Source organism: Toxotes jaculatrix, chromosome 16, assembly GCF_017976425.1.
Source record: "Toxotes jaculatrix isolate fToxJac2 chromosome 16, fToxJac2.pri, whole genome shotgun sequence".
NCBI lineage: Eukaryota > Metazoa > Chordata > Actinopteri > Toxotidae > Toxotes > Toxotes jaculatrix.
The window spans coordinates 8,031,352-8,048,341 of record NC_054409.1 but is presented as its reverse complement, the minus strand read 5'-3'; the positions used below and the strand labels follow the sequence as shown (position 1 = coordinate 8,048,341).

The 16,990-nt window shown below is 42.3% G+C and overlaps 1 protein-coding gene across 3 annotated transcripts in view; it reads right to left on the bottom strand.

Annotated features, from left to right (window-relative positions):
• Positions 1-15,794, bottom strand: part of cacna1bb (calcium channel, voltage-dependent, N type, alpha 1B subunit, b) — a 145,431-nt gene extending 129,637 nt beyond the window's left edge. For all 3 annotated transcript variants that reach the window (XM_041059550.1, XM_041059551.1, XM_041059552.1), the window contains exons 1-5: positions 15,685-15,794; positions 14,475-14,790; positions 10,497-10,775; positions 8,337-8,442; positions 5,371-5,510 (exon numbers count right to left, since the gene is read on the bottom strand). In XM_041059550.1, coding sequence (XP_040915484.1) covers positions 5,371-5,510; positions 8,337-8,442; positions 10,497-10,775; positions 14,475-14,790; positions 15,685-15,745 — 902 coding nt within the window. In that variant the 5' untranslated portion in view covers positions 15,746-15,794. The remainder of the gene's footprint in view (positions 1-5,370; positions 5,511-8,336; positions 8,443-10,496; positions 10,776-14,474; positions 14,791-15,684) is intronic.
• Between the last annotated feature and the right edge of the window lie 1,196 nt (positions 15,795-16,990).

Genomic DNA, 16,990 nt, shown 5'->3' with positions numbered 1-16,990 from the left:
ATTTCAGTCTGGACTGAAGTGGTGGACCCGCTGACAGACTGACATTACCATCCCTAGGGCCACATCACTAACATGACTAAAAATACACAGATTTGATGAGGGATTCTAGAGAACTGCAGCTTTGATCAGTGGATTAAACACTGGACTCAAATATGATAAAATGCTATTTAACGCTGACACTAACCTCAGGCCTCAGGTGCAGTCATGTACAGCAGATATACAGACGCACACGCAGACACAAACCCTGCTCATATCAAGCACATGTGTAACTTCAGCAAGGCCACGAGTGTCAGATCACCATGATCAGACAGCAGCATTTTGTCCGACGTTCAAAGGAAACCGGGATTAATGTGAGCATAAGCTAAAGCGATGCAACCTCTGTAGTGTCTGCAACTATACTTTGAAGCTTCCTATTGTGTCAGCCCCGTTGCCTGAGAGGCACATGAAAGGAAATCGTAACTTTGAAGTAGACACAAGCACCGACTCTTGCCCTGACCACTTGCGTCCGGGGACTCGTGAATCAAACGTACAGATAAATAAATAAAAACAACTGCCCTGGCTTTGTTTCCCTGGTGCTGACAGTGGGATTATTGCTCTCAGTGACTTCAGCCAGGAGCCTTAGATTGCGGTTGCCATAGTGTTTGCACGGGCAGTAAAAAGGCCATGTGAGGCTTAGGTCAATAACAGCAGTGTGACTTGCTATCAAAGGCCAAGAGACAGAAGAGGTTAAATGGAGAACAACTGAACCAATCAGATGTCACTGACACACACTTTAAACACATCATTTTTGTTTTCAAGACTGCCTCAGTTATCCAGTTGCCTTTTTCTAAACATCCCACCAGAGTGACTGAGAATCTCTAAATGTTCTCATTAATAAACATTATATCAATACATAAATGTCTTTGCACATGGATGTTGTCATAATGATGTGTTTACACTTCCCAAACACTTTTCCAACCCCACACTCCACACAATGCAACACAAGCTCTCTGTTTGGCACTTTCCAAAGCCAAGCTCAGACACCCAGGTGATGTCTGATGTGAGTATTTTCCTTTTCCTCATACTTCACAGAGCTCCTCCAGAGCCTCAGAAAAGATGAACAGTAGCCCTTACATGTGATTGTAAAATCACAATCACATGTAAAATTGATGGACTGCCCCTTTAATTCAGGAGAAGAATTAAAGATTATCTTGTGATATCTGGTCTGAAAACAACGCACTCCTTGCAGTCAGTCAGAACATAGTACTCTCTGTGGTCATGGTAGAAAGTATGTACACCACTTTCTTGGCTTTCAGAATAATGGCCACTTCTCTACACTCTGCTTGCCTTTAAAATGATGTACTTGAACTGATTCTCCCAGTTTCTGCTCTAAAAAAAGAAAAAAAAACAACCTGGTGGTTGCAGACTGTGGAGGAACCAGACACTGTCTAAGTTTATCTTCTGAGATTAGAACCAGGGTGAGTGTCATTTAATCCCTTTTACGTTGGATTTATTTTTATTTTTATTTTCAGCCTCTGAGTCATGATTCCTCAGTTTCTGCGAGCATGATGCTTCATACTGACATACGTTATAAACGCTCTTTCTAAACAGAGCAGGCTTCCTCGTCCTTACACCTCATGTCACGGGCGCTGGCACGCTCAGCGTGTGATTGGCCGTGTCCAACACCTCATCAGGGCTCAGTGCTCCTGGGCTGGCCAGCTCAGTGTTGTATTGATTAGGCCTTTGGCAACCCGGGCAGATTTATTCTCTTATTAAGGGGCTCCTAATGCCTGATCAGGACAGATTAAAGGTCTGCCACTGCCTCCAGCTACGCTATCATTTAGACAATTTCATTAGGATTGGATGGCTAAAGACTGAGCACTGGAATTGTACAGCAGCCAGAGAACTACTACCGATTTTTAACAAAGTGGAAAAAAGGGTATGATTCATTATGGATGTGTATAGTATAAGATGATTAACAGAGCAGAACTGAATAGGTTTTATTTTCAAACAAAGCAGGATGATTTTGTTTCTCTCATTGCTGAGCCACCATTACATCTTCCCAGCGTGGATTCTAAATTAGATGTCTAACCAGTAAGATCAATTTAAAAAAAAAAAAAAAAACTGACCAGTCACTTTTGATTGATTACAAAGGATTTTTTTAAACGTATGTATCATCCATCATTCACTAAGAGATTATTAACAAGCATCATTACGTTACTGTGGGTTTCTTAGGTTTCTGATTTTTTATTCCCTTGCTGCTTATTTTCTGTGTTATCATTTCATCATTTAAACCATACTAAGCTCTAATTATGATCACTAATTCCTGCCTGCAGGCTGCTCATTCCCTCTGTGGACAAAGCAGGACAAAGCAGGACAAAGCACAAACAGAGTTTAACACCCAGGTGTCTGTTTAATCCTCTTCACTCCACTTAGGGAGGCCGAACATCTAAGGACATGGTTAAATGTATTTTTCCGTCTTTTATCATTTGACATCAGGACAAAATCCACCGGGATCAGATGTTGCTCATACTGCGACCCAGTGAGCCAAACCATGCCCAGAGGTGATGTGATTGATTTCAGATTGATGTGGGCTTGGTTTGGACACCTTCAGACCCCCTGATCCCACAGGACCACGTCGAGCACAAAGCAAACAGAACGTCTCTCACACACACACACACACACATCCAGAAACCCCCGATCATGCCAAGGCACATTACCTACTGTGGTTGCTTGGCAACCAAACAGAGGCACACACATACACAACATAATGGTTCATTTGTATCCAGCTGTGTCAGCAATGGGTAGCCTAAAACTGAAAACCTATTTCTCAAGCTTTAGTTTTTGAAGCAAAACCTTGAAACAAGAAACTGATTCTACTTATATGAGACCAGGTAAACACACATTTAATGATATATTCCTTTAAATGAATCCTGATTTTTTTTTCCAGATACTGGCATATTTAAATAACTTGATATGTACAGATCAGTACTTGCAGTATTTATGCTTTAAAAAGAAATCACATGTCTCTTCTTTATACTGTATAAAGCCACCAAAACACCAAGCAAAATGCTAAGCACCACTGCGGTTTGGCAATTTATTTGCTTAGTACCACACACTTAAAGCTTCTTGCCATGTACAAGGTGTATCACATGATACTGAAAGCAGCCGGTGCATCTTTCCACATGAAGATAGTGGAATTCAAGTGTTTTGCTCCAAGCAACGTGCCTCTGTGTGATCTCAGTCTTACATTTAAAGAACGCCTTCTTTCATCTTCCAACACACATCACTTCCTCCACTGTGTAGGTATTTCAGGGGAACATTGGGTCCAATCACAGCTCCAAACACAAATTTTCTTACTTACAGTATGTGCCCAGTGCAGGAATAAGAAAAGGCATCTCTGAGCTGTTAATGTGCTGTGGCCTAACAGCTAGAACAGAAGATGAAACGTCTTCATTTTAAACACCAGTTTTCTGAGTATGCTGCTTAAAATGCATGTGCAATAAGTGTAATTTCAATTTATAGTATTTATTTACAAAGGAGTCCAAAGAAAATTGTGCATTTAGCTGTTTACCTGCTTCCCTCTGTTCATTTTGACTGCTCTGTTTTTTCTCATCACCTCAAAACACTTGTGGCCTCTGCCTCTCTGCAATCTTTGTTCTGGTCCTCATTCAGCATCCACCTCGATTCATTTGTTTATTGACTTTTTTTGAACTAGTCATTATTTACAGCCCCCAAAATCCAATCTGAACCTTATACAGCATCTAGGAAGTAAAAATCTGTCTCTGCTTATGAATTTAACCAAGCAAAGAGAGCATTTATCAGCATCAGCTGACCCAGGCTGAGACAGGAACGTTTCTAACATGGCTATATGATATGATATTTTTCAGGAAGTGAAGAGTGAGACTGGGAAATTTTCTGAGACGCCACTGGGAGTCTGTAGTGACCTGATCAACATTCATCACTACTGATGGAGCTTTCCAAGCCTTGACAAGGTTTAAGATGAGGCGTTGGCTCTTGTAGAAGCCCTTTGTACTTCCAGAGCATCCAGAGGTGTGAACATGCTCTAAGGTTAAGGCTGAAACTTTAAAAAAAACGGCTTCCTCAGCTCAAACGAACATATGACAAACATTTACACAGGTGTTTCTGTTATTTTGTTGAGCTTATATTTTGCAATGTGGATAGGATAAATAATAGAAACACCTCTCTGTACCTATTGAAAGTAGGATTTACTGCAGGACTATTGCATTAGACTGCTTTAGTTAGGTGCACCTAATAAACTAGTACGCAGGTCAATGTCAGCAGGTGTGACTTGACAAGCAGATCAAGATTTCTCCATTGTCTGAGAGTCTCTAACCACAATCGAGGACAACATGATTTCTATGTCTCTGAATAATGAAGGACATTATGAAAGAAATGGCTCTCATTCTGAAGCTGGGAGCAAAAGAAGTGTAATATCTGCAGTTAGAGAGGTACAGTAGGTAACCAGAAAGAGGAGGAACTGAAAGTTGGTATGAAGGAAAAGCTCTTGAAAAGCTCACTTTTTGATGTAATATCCTGCATCCAACCAGAGCAAAACCCGCAACAGCTTACAGACATATGATTATGCTTCCTCTTCCAACTTTACGCTGTCAACTTTCTGATTGCCATCAATGATTAAAAGCAGAGAAGGAACACCACACCACCTTCCAGACAAAGAGTCAAGTGTTGCCTAAGTTTAAATCTCCACAGTAACTACTCAGAACTATGAACCAGAACCATGACTTCTTTCTGATAATAAGAAACACAGGCAATTACATGTCTCAAAAGCCCCCAGTGTCTGACAGCTTCCCTGCCAGGCAGCCACTCCAGTCCGAGCCCCACTAAGAGCTGCTCAAAAAGAGAAAAAGAAAAAAAAAAACATACAACTTTCAACTATAAAAGCAACTGTCACAGAACTCTGTGGTCCACTTAGCTAATAACTTGCACTGCCGACATGTGCTTATTTCTGAAACACACATCAAATATGAAACGGATTTAGAACTCGCCAATATGGTGCAGATGTTGAGACAAAAGTTTCAGAATCTCTTGATCACAAAATTAAACTATTACCATTATCATTGCCACAAAGTATGTGGACAAGTTGTCTACACCAGCAACAGTGTTTAAGTCAAGGACAGAAACTGAAAAGCTAAAGCATTAAATATGCACAGTGACAGTCTTTTCATATCTTTTACAGGCTTGTGTTACTTGTTGAATAACATATAGATGCTTTTAGGCAGATGCTCTAACTGGAAGAAGATTGATTCCACTACACTCTCTCTCAGGGCGGTCACAGATACACACAAAAGAAACCACTCTCTCACTTATGACTTCCATCTCCAGCTGACACCCAGCGGGCGAGGGACTCACCCCGTGAGGACGACCACAAAGTCCATTACATTCCAGCCGTTGCGGAGGTAGGAGCCTTTGTGAAATGCAAAGCCCAGGGCGATGATCTTAATGGCAGCCTCGAAACAGAATATTCCAATAAAGTAGGGCTCTGTGTCATCCTAGAGAAAGACAGAGAGAATCAGAGAGATGATGAGAATGGCAGAGGAAGATCTTTTTGTTAGAGGTAATAGAGTGGTTAATGAAGCGTTCAGTGAAAGAGAGGGGGGGGGGGGGGGGGGGGGGAAATAGAAAGAAAGATGGCTCCTTTTACTTCCTGCACCAGCGTGAACAGAAGTGCAGGAAGTGGAGTCCTCTTCTTTGCATGAAAAGAAAGTAAACACATTGAAAACAACTATTCACACACACAGCATGATCTTAAGGACTGTGGTAAATCAGTGTAGTTTCAGGCCTGCTGGTTTAATGTGTTCAAAAAAATTAAATAAAATAAACAAATTAACTTCAGCTGACAAAATAAAAGTGTTCCTCAAGGAGGTGTTCTGTCAATCAGGGGTGTGCTCTGACTCTGTAAAGGGCGGGGACTAAAATACAAAAGGGGAACTTCTAATGACCACAAAGGTAGGTTAGGTAGGTGTTAGGGTGGAATTGAGCTCCAATGTCACACTAAAGTAAGTGAGACTGGGGCCGTGCAAAAGGACCACTGACTGACTGACCACTGGGGTAACCAGGCCGACCAGAGGGCTACTTAAGTCTATCAGAGAAATGTCCACTTGGACCAATCAGAGGGGCATCTGGGGCAACCACAAAGGCAACTGGACCTCTCTTGGTTGGTATTAGGGCAAAATTAAGCATGGAAGTGGAGGGCAACCAGAAGCACATGTTGGGTTTTTTTTAGGCCAACCAGAGGGGCTAGGGGACTGACCAGAGGAGGAGCACCTGAAGCATTTAAAAAGGTACTTGGGCCAACCAGAGAGGTACTTCAAGTTCAAGTGTCCCTTTGGGGTGTTAAGATGAAAATCAAGCATCGACATGGCAGGCACTTGTAGCTACCACAAGGGCATTTGTGAGCCACTTGGCCTAACCATAGAGGGAAAAAATGAGGGCAGTTGGGCCAACAAGAAGGGCATTTGGACATTTGGAGGTACTCGGGGCAAATATTTGGACAAACAAGAAGGACACTTGGGTCATTCAAGTGTCCGCCTAGTGTCTAATGTGGCATTAGGGCAAATGAAAATCATTATCCCTGCGATACAAAGATATTCTTGTTTGAAAGGGCAGACCATATGCATAACACACATGACTGGATCCTCTGCATTATTCCCTAAAAATGTCAAACAATCAACAGTTCAATCACTTGCCCTGTGAGTCCGAGTTAACCCCGGTCTTTTTACTGTGAGTAAGGGAGTTGGATCAGGCGTGTATGACATGACACTTTTTCTGTGCCTCCATTAATATCTGCAAAAGCCCTGGGCGATGCACGGGGCGCGAGCAGTGGATATCTCATGCCTGCGCTAACCCCCCCCCCCTCCTCAGTTTTTTTCTCTCTCTCGTTCCCAGCATACTACAACCTGACAGACACAGTGTCCCCAACCCCCAGCATCACCCAGCCTCCAACATAAATAATCACATAAAAGCAGTGTGACAGGCCTGAGCACTATAAGAAATGTGACCTTTTCTATGGCACTGGCTGACTACGGCCGACATCCAGTGATAATAGATACGTCGGACAAGAGTTAGTGTATCGAGCACGGAGGCCGTGGTGGCAAAATAATGACAGTTTGTTTTAAGCAAATAAGCTGTCCCTGGCCAAGAGGAGCAGCCGCAGGACCCCGCGTCGTTTAAAACAACTGCGACTGAAGGAATTCACTGTGGCATACAGTATATGCTTTTTGGTATGCTATAAAAAGACAAGATTCATAGACAAAACAACTGAACGTCTTATGTAATGACAGGGCTGGAGAGCTGCCTGGATAAATGCCTGTACTAGTAGTGAGTTAGCATCTATTATACATACCTCTAAAACACTGCTGATTTATAAATACACTTGTGGAAGACAGCTGGGAAAATCCCCAGGGCTCACGGTGCTAAAGACCTGCAATGGATCTGAAATACTCTTAGTGAATAGCTTCTATCATTGCCTCCACTTACAGCACGCCTCCTACTCTGTTGACAGAGCTTCATAAATAAAAGCTGCTCCCTTGTTCTAATTAAAAGGCTTCTTGCTGTATTACATCCTCAAGGTGGAGGAAGAAGGGAGAGGATGCTTGTTTTCTCCTTTGTTTAACCACTCCACTCACTTTCTCAGGTGCTGAATGCTACTTTTGTTTTTTTTTGCAAGTAGTAACATCTTCTCTGCTGAATTTGCATCAGCACTGAGATAATTCAAAACAGGAGCAGGTGGTACAACACGAGAGGAATTAATTGACTTTTTCGTATCAAGCTGTTGCTCTTTGTAACACTCTCTATTTTAAGACAAAGCCCTCTGAGCTGCAACACCCTCAAAAACGAGAACAGCAAAGTGCTGAACCATGAAGCTGCGTGTTATTCAAGGTTTTGTTTTTTTTTTACACAGGGGTAGAATGTGCCACTTCACCTCTTCGTGCGACTGTCTCTTTGGTTTCTCCCTGAGCCTGGTTAGATGTACAACATGAGTGTCAGAGTTCAAATGTTGGTTTAATCTGAATGCATAGGCGAGCACCTGGGTGAACAGGGAGCCGGAGCAGGTGAGCAAAGCTAGCACACTCAGAGGCTCTGATGACTTGCAAGATAAGAGACAAATACAGTTAAACACACAGGGAGTCCCACAGCTTAATGAGTGAAAGGTGCTGCTTCACTTCAGCTGCTCCCATGTCACTCTGGGGCGCTGGTGCTTCTGAGATGGGTTAGGAAATCAAAGATGGGGTGGTATCTTTGATCGCTCTCCATGTCTGTTTACTGCTGAAAAGGACTTTATTTAAAGTTAAGCAAGTTCAAAGAAATGCACTTACCAGACGTTCGGACATGGGCGTCTTGTCGCTGGCGGGTAGATGCTGCTCCAGGGCCAGGACGATGCAGTTGGCGATGATTGTAGCCAGGATCATGTACTCAAATGGAGTGTGAGGGTTAAGGAGCAGTTGCATTCATTTCATTGGTATGTGTAAAAACCAATTAAGATGCATGACTTTACCAGGTGTAACAATGAGTAAACAGTGAACTAAGGATGGCCACTCATGGCAGAAATCATTAAACTGCAGAGAAAAACAATGAAGGGCATTACACTTAAATCTGGACACATTCTGTCCACTAAACCATAAACCTCCCATCATCCTCTGGTTCAAGGCTTTCTAGAAAGAAAGCATCCTATACATGCGCTTATGATCCTTCCAGATGGTTGACCATTTCCAACCATTATCAATGGTTGGCTCATTCTGCAATCTATTTTCGCTGGGTCAATGTCCACGGGTCAGGGCCTTCTGAGGGCCTATGAATCGTGAGGGAATAGGGAGCCTATAACCATTAAAGCCAAGATGGAGAATTGTTGTCCATTAGACACTCAACTACCCGCATTATGCAACCCGAATACTGTTTTCCTGACAGCAAATTTGAAAAAGGAAATGGGTGTAATGGCTACTTTTACTTCATTTCAGCTGTGGTTTTCAGTTTCATGTGGGTTTTTACTTTTTGTTTTGGTCCTGTGGAGTGGAAATTGAATTCATATCAACTCATAGAGGGCGCGGATAAATTGATAACCATTGTTATTCGATTAAAGCTAATGCTGTTCTCGCTGTCGCCCACAGAGCAGATCCAGTTGTCTTCTTGTGTTCGGTACAAGAAGCCCTGGCTTTTGAGACTTGAGCCATTTCACTGCAAAAAGATATTTGGATTAACGAGTCATTTAATTTACAGAAAGATTTTGTTTTTCTCACGAAAACATTTTAAAAAATGTCGAAAAATTATTTAATTAAAAAATATTTTCCAAATAGACTGTTTTGAGACTTTAACTAAATGAATAGAGTTCCAGTCTTCGCTAAAGTTTCACTAAAGTTGGTAACTAGCCTGCATCAGTGATTCTTCAACTTAACTAAAAACTGAAATCATCATAATCTATAACTAAGGCTCAAATTTGTTTTTTTCTCATGAAGATGTGAAAAAAAAAAATCTTAAGCCTTGTTTCACTTATTTTCAGAGCCAATCACTTTGTATAAAATCTAATTTTCCTGGTGGGTTTGCTAGATTTTAACTCAGAAACAGTGTCACCCCTTGTCAGAGTCTTTACACTCGTCTTGCGAGAGAACATACTAAGATGTGAAGGGTGGCCACGACTCGTTGAAGTGGACATTTTTTGCAGTGTTGACAGAGTGGCGTGGAGCTGTGAGCGTGGGCGACTTCAGCACCATGGAGAGGGCTCCCAACTAAGGCAACGAGGCGGTGCTGCAACCTTCGAACCAGCGGTCTCTCTACCAAAATAAAGCTTTTTCTTAACAGGCTAATGAAATGACTTTGCTGGAGAACATGGGGAGCGGAGGGCGCACAGTGCAACGCAGCTACAGCACTGGCTTACCATTATCCTTTTACGCACGCAGCTTTTTTTTATTGACTTCAATCAATAGCGATATTTGATCATTATTAACAACGTCCGGGGTTGCTGTCCATGCCCGGCAGACAGTTTACAACTGACATTTGGACAAAAGAACTTATCTGTCGATGTGGACGCACAGGGGCTTTATACTGAGCACCGGGAAGAGAAAAGGCAGCACAATGGGCGGATGTGAAGTCTTTTCACTGCCAGCACCTACTGAGAAAACAGCTTTGTGTCATGTTGAATAGAGATAAGAAGCAGAGCGACAGGTGCAGTGAGCGTTGCGCGGAGAAGAATAAAGAAAGACAGTGGTAGATACTCCACAGGCAGAGACAACTGCTCATTCAACAGCACGGGCGGGTTCTTCCACAACCTACACCTAAAAGCACTGAATTTAATCCACATCAGCGCCTGAACTTATAACAGCCTCACCAAAAATAAAAAAATAAAATAAAAGGCCTGAGGGGCGGTGGTGTGTTTCTCATTTTCAACCATATCTGTGTGTGTGTGGCTGCCAAGCAAGGACAGACAGGTTACAGGCTCCAGATGCACCTGCTCTGAGCGTGGTGCCGCTGGTCAGGAAGGATATGGCCACTCTGTTATTCGCTTTGCATACTTCCTGATGAGATTGTCCTCGCGGAAGATGAAGAGGGAGCGGTTGACAGTTAAGCAGTTTTGTTTGACAGGGTTCGGGTTGTAGATGGCCATTGTCCGGGCTCTCTGGGCCATCGACTGCTTGTACATCCTCTGCCCACCCGGAGCGCCACCACCCCGGGCTCCCCCTCTCCCAGCGCCCGGTCCGCCTCTCCCTCCGCCGCCTGCGCCTCCTCCATAGCGGGTGGGTAGATCTTCTGCGAAGCGAGCCATTCTGGAAACGCACAGATCCAAAAGGGAAAATCCAAACGGGTGTCAGTGGAAATGGAGGGGAGGCGCATCACAACAAACACACTTCATCCAAAACCACAGCTTAGCGTTAGAGAGTGGAGAAAGCACTGCGTTTAGAAAATGAATTAAAAAAAACAAGGTGGCCTCATTGAAAACCATGTTCTCTCGATCCTTTCCATTCATTCATCTTCAGTGGCATTTAAAGCATTAAAGTTCCAAGAAACGAAACACTTCAGCTGTGGGGGAAAAAAAATCACTTCGCCGAGGCTGTTGCATCCATGTCAGCCGTGCTCTGAGTGAGTGAGTGGGGGGGAAAAAATCAAATCTGAAATTAAATCGGATCACCCTGTCTCTGTCAAAAATCCTGACAACATCGTGTCAGCAGCCAAACACCAGTTGAAAACGCTCAGGACGTCAGTCAAAAACGAGCAGGAGCGTCAGGAAACACCGAAATCCCTTTGCTTCCTCCGTTCCAGCTGAGAGCAACAGTAAAACAAACCAGTCCAACACGAGCAGTTATCCTTTAATTTCTGTTTGATCGCTGTATGGGGGCTGAGGGCTATATAGCAAGTCCTCAGTGGAATAAGGAGGAGCGCATGTGACCAGAACAGGCCTATCGGTGACTGGAGCGCACAGACGCGCTCTCCGTCTGTTGGCTGGTTATAAGAGACTGGAAAACTAATGAAGTTCAAGGAAGCAGGTGGAAGCATGAGCGTTGATCAATCTTTCCTTTAGCATCAACAAAGGAAAAACGTGTTATTTTATACAGATAACAGCTTGTAAAACAGGATATGTGTCGATCTTGTTGAAAAAAAGAAGAAGTAAAAAACACATGCAAAGATCAAACCTGCCTTGTTGGCAGAGTCAACTTGCCTTTGAAAAAAAAAAAACAGATGAATTCAGTAAAAAGCAGTATGAGAATGTAAACCACTCTCCACATCATTTCATATATTTGTAACATCTGTTTTCCTTCATCTGTAAAAAAAAAAATAAAAATATTGATGCAAAACCAATTTTTCTTTTAAAGTTTTCTTTTACAACACAATATGTAGAAAACTACCTTACTATGATTATTACTTTCTGATGAACGACAAAACATGGCTATAACCATAAAGCAAATATTTCATGTTGGCGAATAATTAATATATAGCCCCTCTTTGCCAAAAGTCAATCACAGACTAATGTACAACTACAATGTGTTTGTGGTCAGTTAGGCATCTTATAAAAGAATTTTTGGGATGTTTTTTGAGTAGTTAAAGGTGACTCAGGGTCTCCAAGACCTCAAACAGCACATTAGGGTTATTAGAACTGATGACAGCAGATGCATTTTCACAGACGTTGGCACAGGTATCATTCCTCAGAACAGCATTTTTTTTGTCTGATTCTCCGTATCTACCACTGAGACTATGATACAAGATAAAAGAAAAAAAAAAAAAACATGGTTTATGCAGAATTATGCAAATAGTGCTGATGTTACGACCTTTGCCGGCCTGAACTGTGTGACACCTCTTCAGGCTTGGTTTCATCAAAGTGTGCTGGAGCGGACCATCTACTCTGAACAGGACTTTGCCACTGGAGATAATTTGAAGCGTTTGGGAACATTCCTCCACTCTGCTTCTCTGTGAAAGCTGATTATCTTTAAAGAAACATGTGCAACACATCTACAGTATCTCTGCAAAATGTTTTATTTAAACTATAACTCTCTCACTGAAAGTGTTCTGTCAAACAATCCCACTGCACTGCAAACACAATAGAAAGGTGGCGAGGGTCGTCTGAGATGAGGAGGAAGGCTGTACCTATCATAGTCTCTAATATATAAGAGTAAGTACTTTTATCTGTTTCATTTCATTATTCACAATAGTCATATTGTCAGTGTTGCTGTTACAGTATACGCTGTGTGTGCGCGTGTGTGTTTTAATGGCCTATGCCATTGCCATATACGTCAGTAGTTAGTTTGGAAGTGGAATAGGAAGGAAATAAACAAACCATGTCTATGGTGGCCACAGGGATTCACAGGCCACTATAAATTTAAGTAATAGCCTGTTTAGATGAACATTAATTACCACTGGGAATGTTTGTGTGGTAATTAATGTACGTTTACCGGAGAGGGTCGTTTTGCTTTTCAAATTAGATCTAGAAAATGAATTAAAATGCAGTATCATCAAAAGTTTTTACTCGGTCAATTCGATCTAAAGCTTACATTTGTTTTCTTTTGCTCTCTCTTTCTCTCTCTCTGTCTCTTTATTTTCCAGAGTCACAATATAAAAATAGTCTGAACCCCGTGTCCTTACTGCAGAGCATAACTTGAGCTTCATCTCGTTGTGAGTCACCTCCTGTTAATATTCAGAGGTTCCAAAAATGTTGTATCGGGCTGTTTTGCAGATGAACAAATAGATACCAGGCTACTTTCTATTTTTTTTTTATTTTTTTTTTGTACATAGACATCCAAACATTAAATCCATGACTACATGAAACAGTGGAGTCCACATGATTTTGACAAAGTAAGATAAGCTCTGATAATGTGCTGTCAGTAATTCTGAAAAATAAAGTGCCTTTCCAGACTGCAGACACTTCAAGAGAGAGAGAGAGAGAGACCTACAATACCTGACAAAACCATTCTACCTTCAGACTTTGCTTACCTTCTCATATTTAATACATTCATTGTTTGGTCTACATTCAGTCTAATTAACCAGCTGCACACCACACTAGACCATTTGTTAACAAACTCATGTCTAGAAGCCATTTATTCATTGATTTAATCTTGTGTTATTTTGCTCATTATTAATTCAGCATCTGTAAATCATCATCATCTGGAGCCAAATCATTATTTCACAAATTCTCTACATACATCAGAGGAGCCATCTAGTGGTTTAGTTTATGTACTGCAATAAGAATGAAGGATAACTGATAAGTCTCCAGCTCATATTGAAGCAGCTGTTGTGGAAATAATAACATTCTCATTTAAAGAAAATAAAATTCCCAATGGAAAATGTCCAGGACTGGGCTATGGCACTCTTTAGTAAACTATGTTAATCATTTGAAAAGTGACTCATGCTGTTTCAGAAAGTTTAACATCCTACGGTAAGAGGCTAAATTACTAACTGGGCAAAGTGAGCAACTACCCCAGGGTCCAAAAACTCCCAGGGCCATGAAAGCTCAGAGCTTACTTTATCAGTGTCAAAAGGTTTGCGCTAATTTATTTGAAATTTGGGAATGTGCACTGCTAAAGCACAATATATAATGACTGTGGATTCTGATTGGATTTACTTTCCTAACAGTGCCCTTTCAGTGGGTCCTGTTTTATTACCTTACCTTGGGGGCCCTGTCTTAAAGAGGGCCTCTGCATCAAAATCTCACCTTCATATTTTCAGTTTTGTGATTATATGTTAAAGGTTCCTTACATTACTGTGTTAAGATAAACGACTACACAGCAAATATGGGGCCAGTCATTCCAGCACAAAATCATAAACATTGTAAGAGAGAGGAAGGAGCAGGGCCTGACGGTCCTGTTTTGGCTTCCATAACTAATCCAGATATGATAAGTGATGATTATCCTTTAATCTCAGCATCCATTCATTCCACTGTCTGAGCATGTTATGCTTTACTTGTTTACAGGAAATTTAGGTGCATGATTTTTTTCCCTTGTTAATATGAATTTAATGTTAAGTCTTGGGTGTCTCACCTGCTGGGCCACGGCATGCGGTTCAGGGTCTCGTGCTTCCTGACGACCTGGCGGACACCATCTGTCCGTCCCGCTCTGCTCAGTCCATCCAGGTGTAAGACTGTGTCGTACTTGTGATCGGTGTGGGTGTCAGCGGCTCTCCACAAGGGCCGCTCCGGCTCTCCGGCCCAGGCGTCTGTATCCTCCGCGGGCCCTGGCTCCCCCTCCGCTCGCTGGCCCGGACTGCGCCTGCTGTCAGGTGACGGAGCCCAGGTATCCTCGTACTCTGCCCCCAGGGTGAGCATCCTCCAGGAGCCGAACGTGGCAGAGCGCACCGCTGTGGGTGTAGCAGGGTTATAATGAACGCACAGGTAGCAAAAAGCATGACCACTGATCTGATAAAAAAAATAAATATTAATCAGCATCTGTCTGTCTCAAAGAAAAACAATGTTACAAGGCAGTAAAATAACCAGTTTAGAGCATTAACGATCACACTGTAGGCTTGACACGTGGCTCTGGAAAGTTTGTTGGTCCCCCTGCTCCCCCTGCTCCCCCAGCTCACATTGTTTCCTGCTAGTTTCTATCCCAAGCAGCTTTACTAACCTTTAGACCACAGCTGCCCCCTCACCCCTTCAGCTTTCACTTTTTATTTTATTTTATTATTATTATTTTTTTTTTTTTCAGAAGATTTGCCAGTTTCATTTATTTCATCTATTGTGCATGCTGCCTCGCTGTCACGCTATTCACCTGAATAGAAGAGAGCCGTCATTAACATCATTAGTGACACTGAGCACACTGACGTTTTCCTCGCTGCTATAATATCTCTTGATAATCACACAACTTCTGTTTACTGCTAGGCCCCAAAAATTAGATCCATAACCTCCATGATGTATCGCAGTAACAAAAATAACAGATTTTCGCCTCCATGATCCAGCAATTCACAAGAGAAACACAAAGATTAGAGACTGGAAAATAAGACATCTTTTTGTGTTGCAGAAAGTTAATAAATAAATAAATAAATCTACTTTTCTATTCTGTTAATCATTTCATGACCCCCCTGAGACTTATCCTCAAGAGAGGAGGCCCTGACCCTCCATCTGGGAACCACTGGCGTAGGAGACCAGTAAACCAAGGGGCCCTCACTCAGGATTTACCACCCTGGTGGTTATTAATACACTGAAGAGACGTAAACAAATTCAAGCAAAGATTATAAGAACCAGAATGAACGTACCGTAAACCACAGTGGATCTTCTCTCTGCCCATCTTGATTTGGTAGGAATTGTCCTGTTCATAACTGCTCTCCAGGGTTACTGAGACACGTCCAGCTGAACACCGCAGTAAAGCAACTGTTTGACCCTCACACAGTGCATGTATGGCTGCCTGCAGGAGGCTCCCGCTGTAAGATGTCAGGGCAGGGGCACCAGAGGCAGCAAAAAGAAAAAAAAAGTTTCTTCCACCTTGGAATGCGGAAAGGCTGCTTCCTGTCCTGCCAGTTAAGAACCCGTGTTATCAGACCAACCATCTTCGATGCTCAAGGAGAAATTTCTCTGATTCAATTATCGACTCTGTTTTCGCTGTCCGCCCTGGTAATCAGGAAGGGAGCAATCATCAGCCAGACCTAAAAGGCCTGCAGATGCACAGTCACATGCTTCCCACCGTTTCTATTCTCCTCCCTGGAGCTACAGGGAACATTTTACATCCAAATCCACAGGTCTTTTTATTTATTTTTTTGTTACTATAACAGCTGATTAGATTCCTGTTTTTACAGCTGTCTTCCTTGACTGGGTTAAGTTGTACAAAATGGAAGTAACTAAGTACATTTCCTCAAATACTGTATTGAAGTACACTGTCAAAGTATTGCACTTTGCTTTATGATTTGAATTTTGAGGTTGACTAGGCCTCTGCTGTTGGGCAGATGCTATGCTACACCAGGAATTGTATGCAGTCACCTCAGCGTGCTAATAGACCGTTCTGATGGCAGCCATTTTGACTTGTCATAGAAGGAAAAGCACAGGTGAAATAAGTCTCGTTGATGATCACTGGGTTCCTGTGAACCTGTTTCCTGTGTGTAGAAATGATAAAAATGCAAGTCATTCCACCTTAAAGTTTTGCAGCGAGAGAGTGAGGGATAACCAGGCATATTTTGTACACAGCTCCACTGTCATGAGACACAGTTTAATCAGGCAACCTCTGTAGGTGGACCACGGGTCTCTAAGGCCTTTATTTTCACTTGTCTCTTTTAAGTCTTCTATGTGTAGAAGTGTGAATCTGCCTCCATTGATACTTTGTGCAAAATTAACTGCTTTTCCTTTTGATAGTGAAGGACCTTGGAGTGTTAAAAGCTGTAGTTTGGATTGGAAACTGTCTTTTTGATCCACTATTTTACTTGCAGAGGAGAATTTCTCCATTGCGGTATTACTGCTTCTTCCTCCACTGTTTAGCTGTCCCTACACTCAGTTTGAAATGAGCTCTTCTCCTCAGTAGCTCTCCAAAACCACGGGCGCAAACACGAGGCTCTTAAAATCTAAACTCCATTA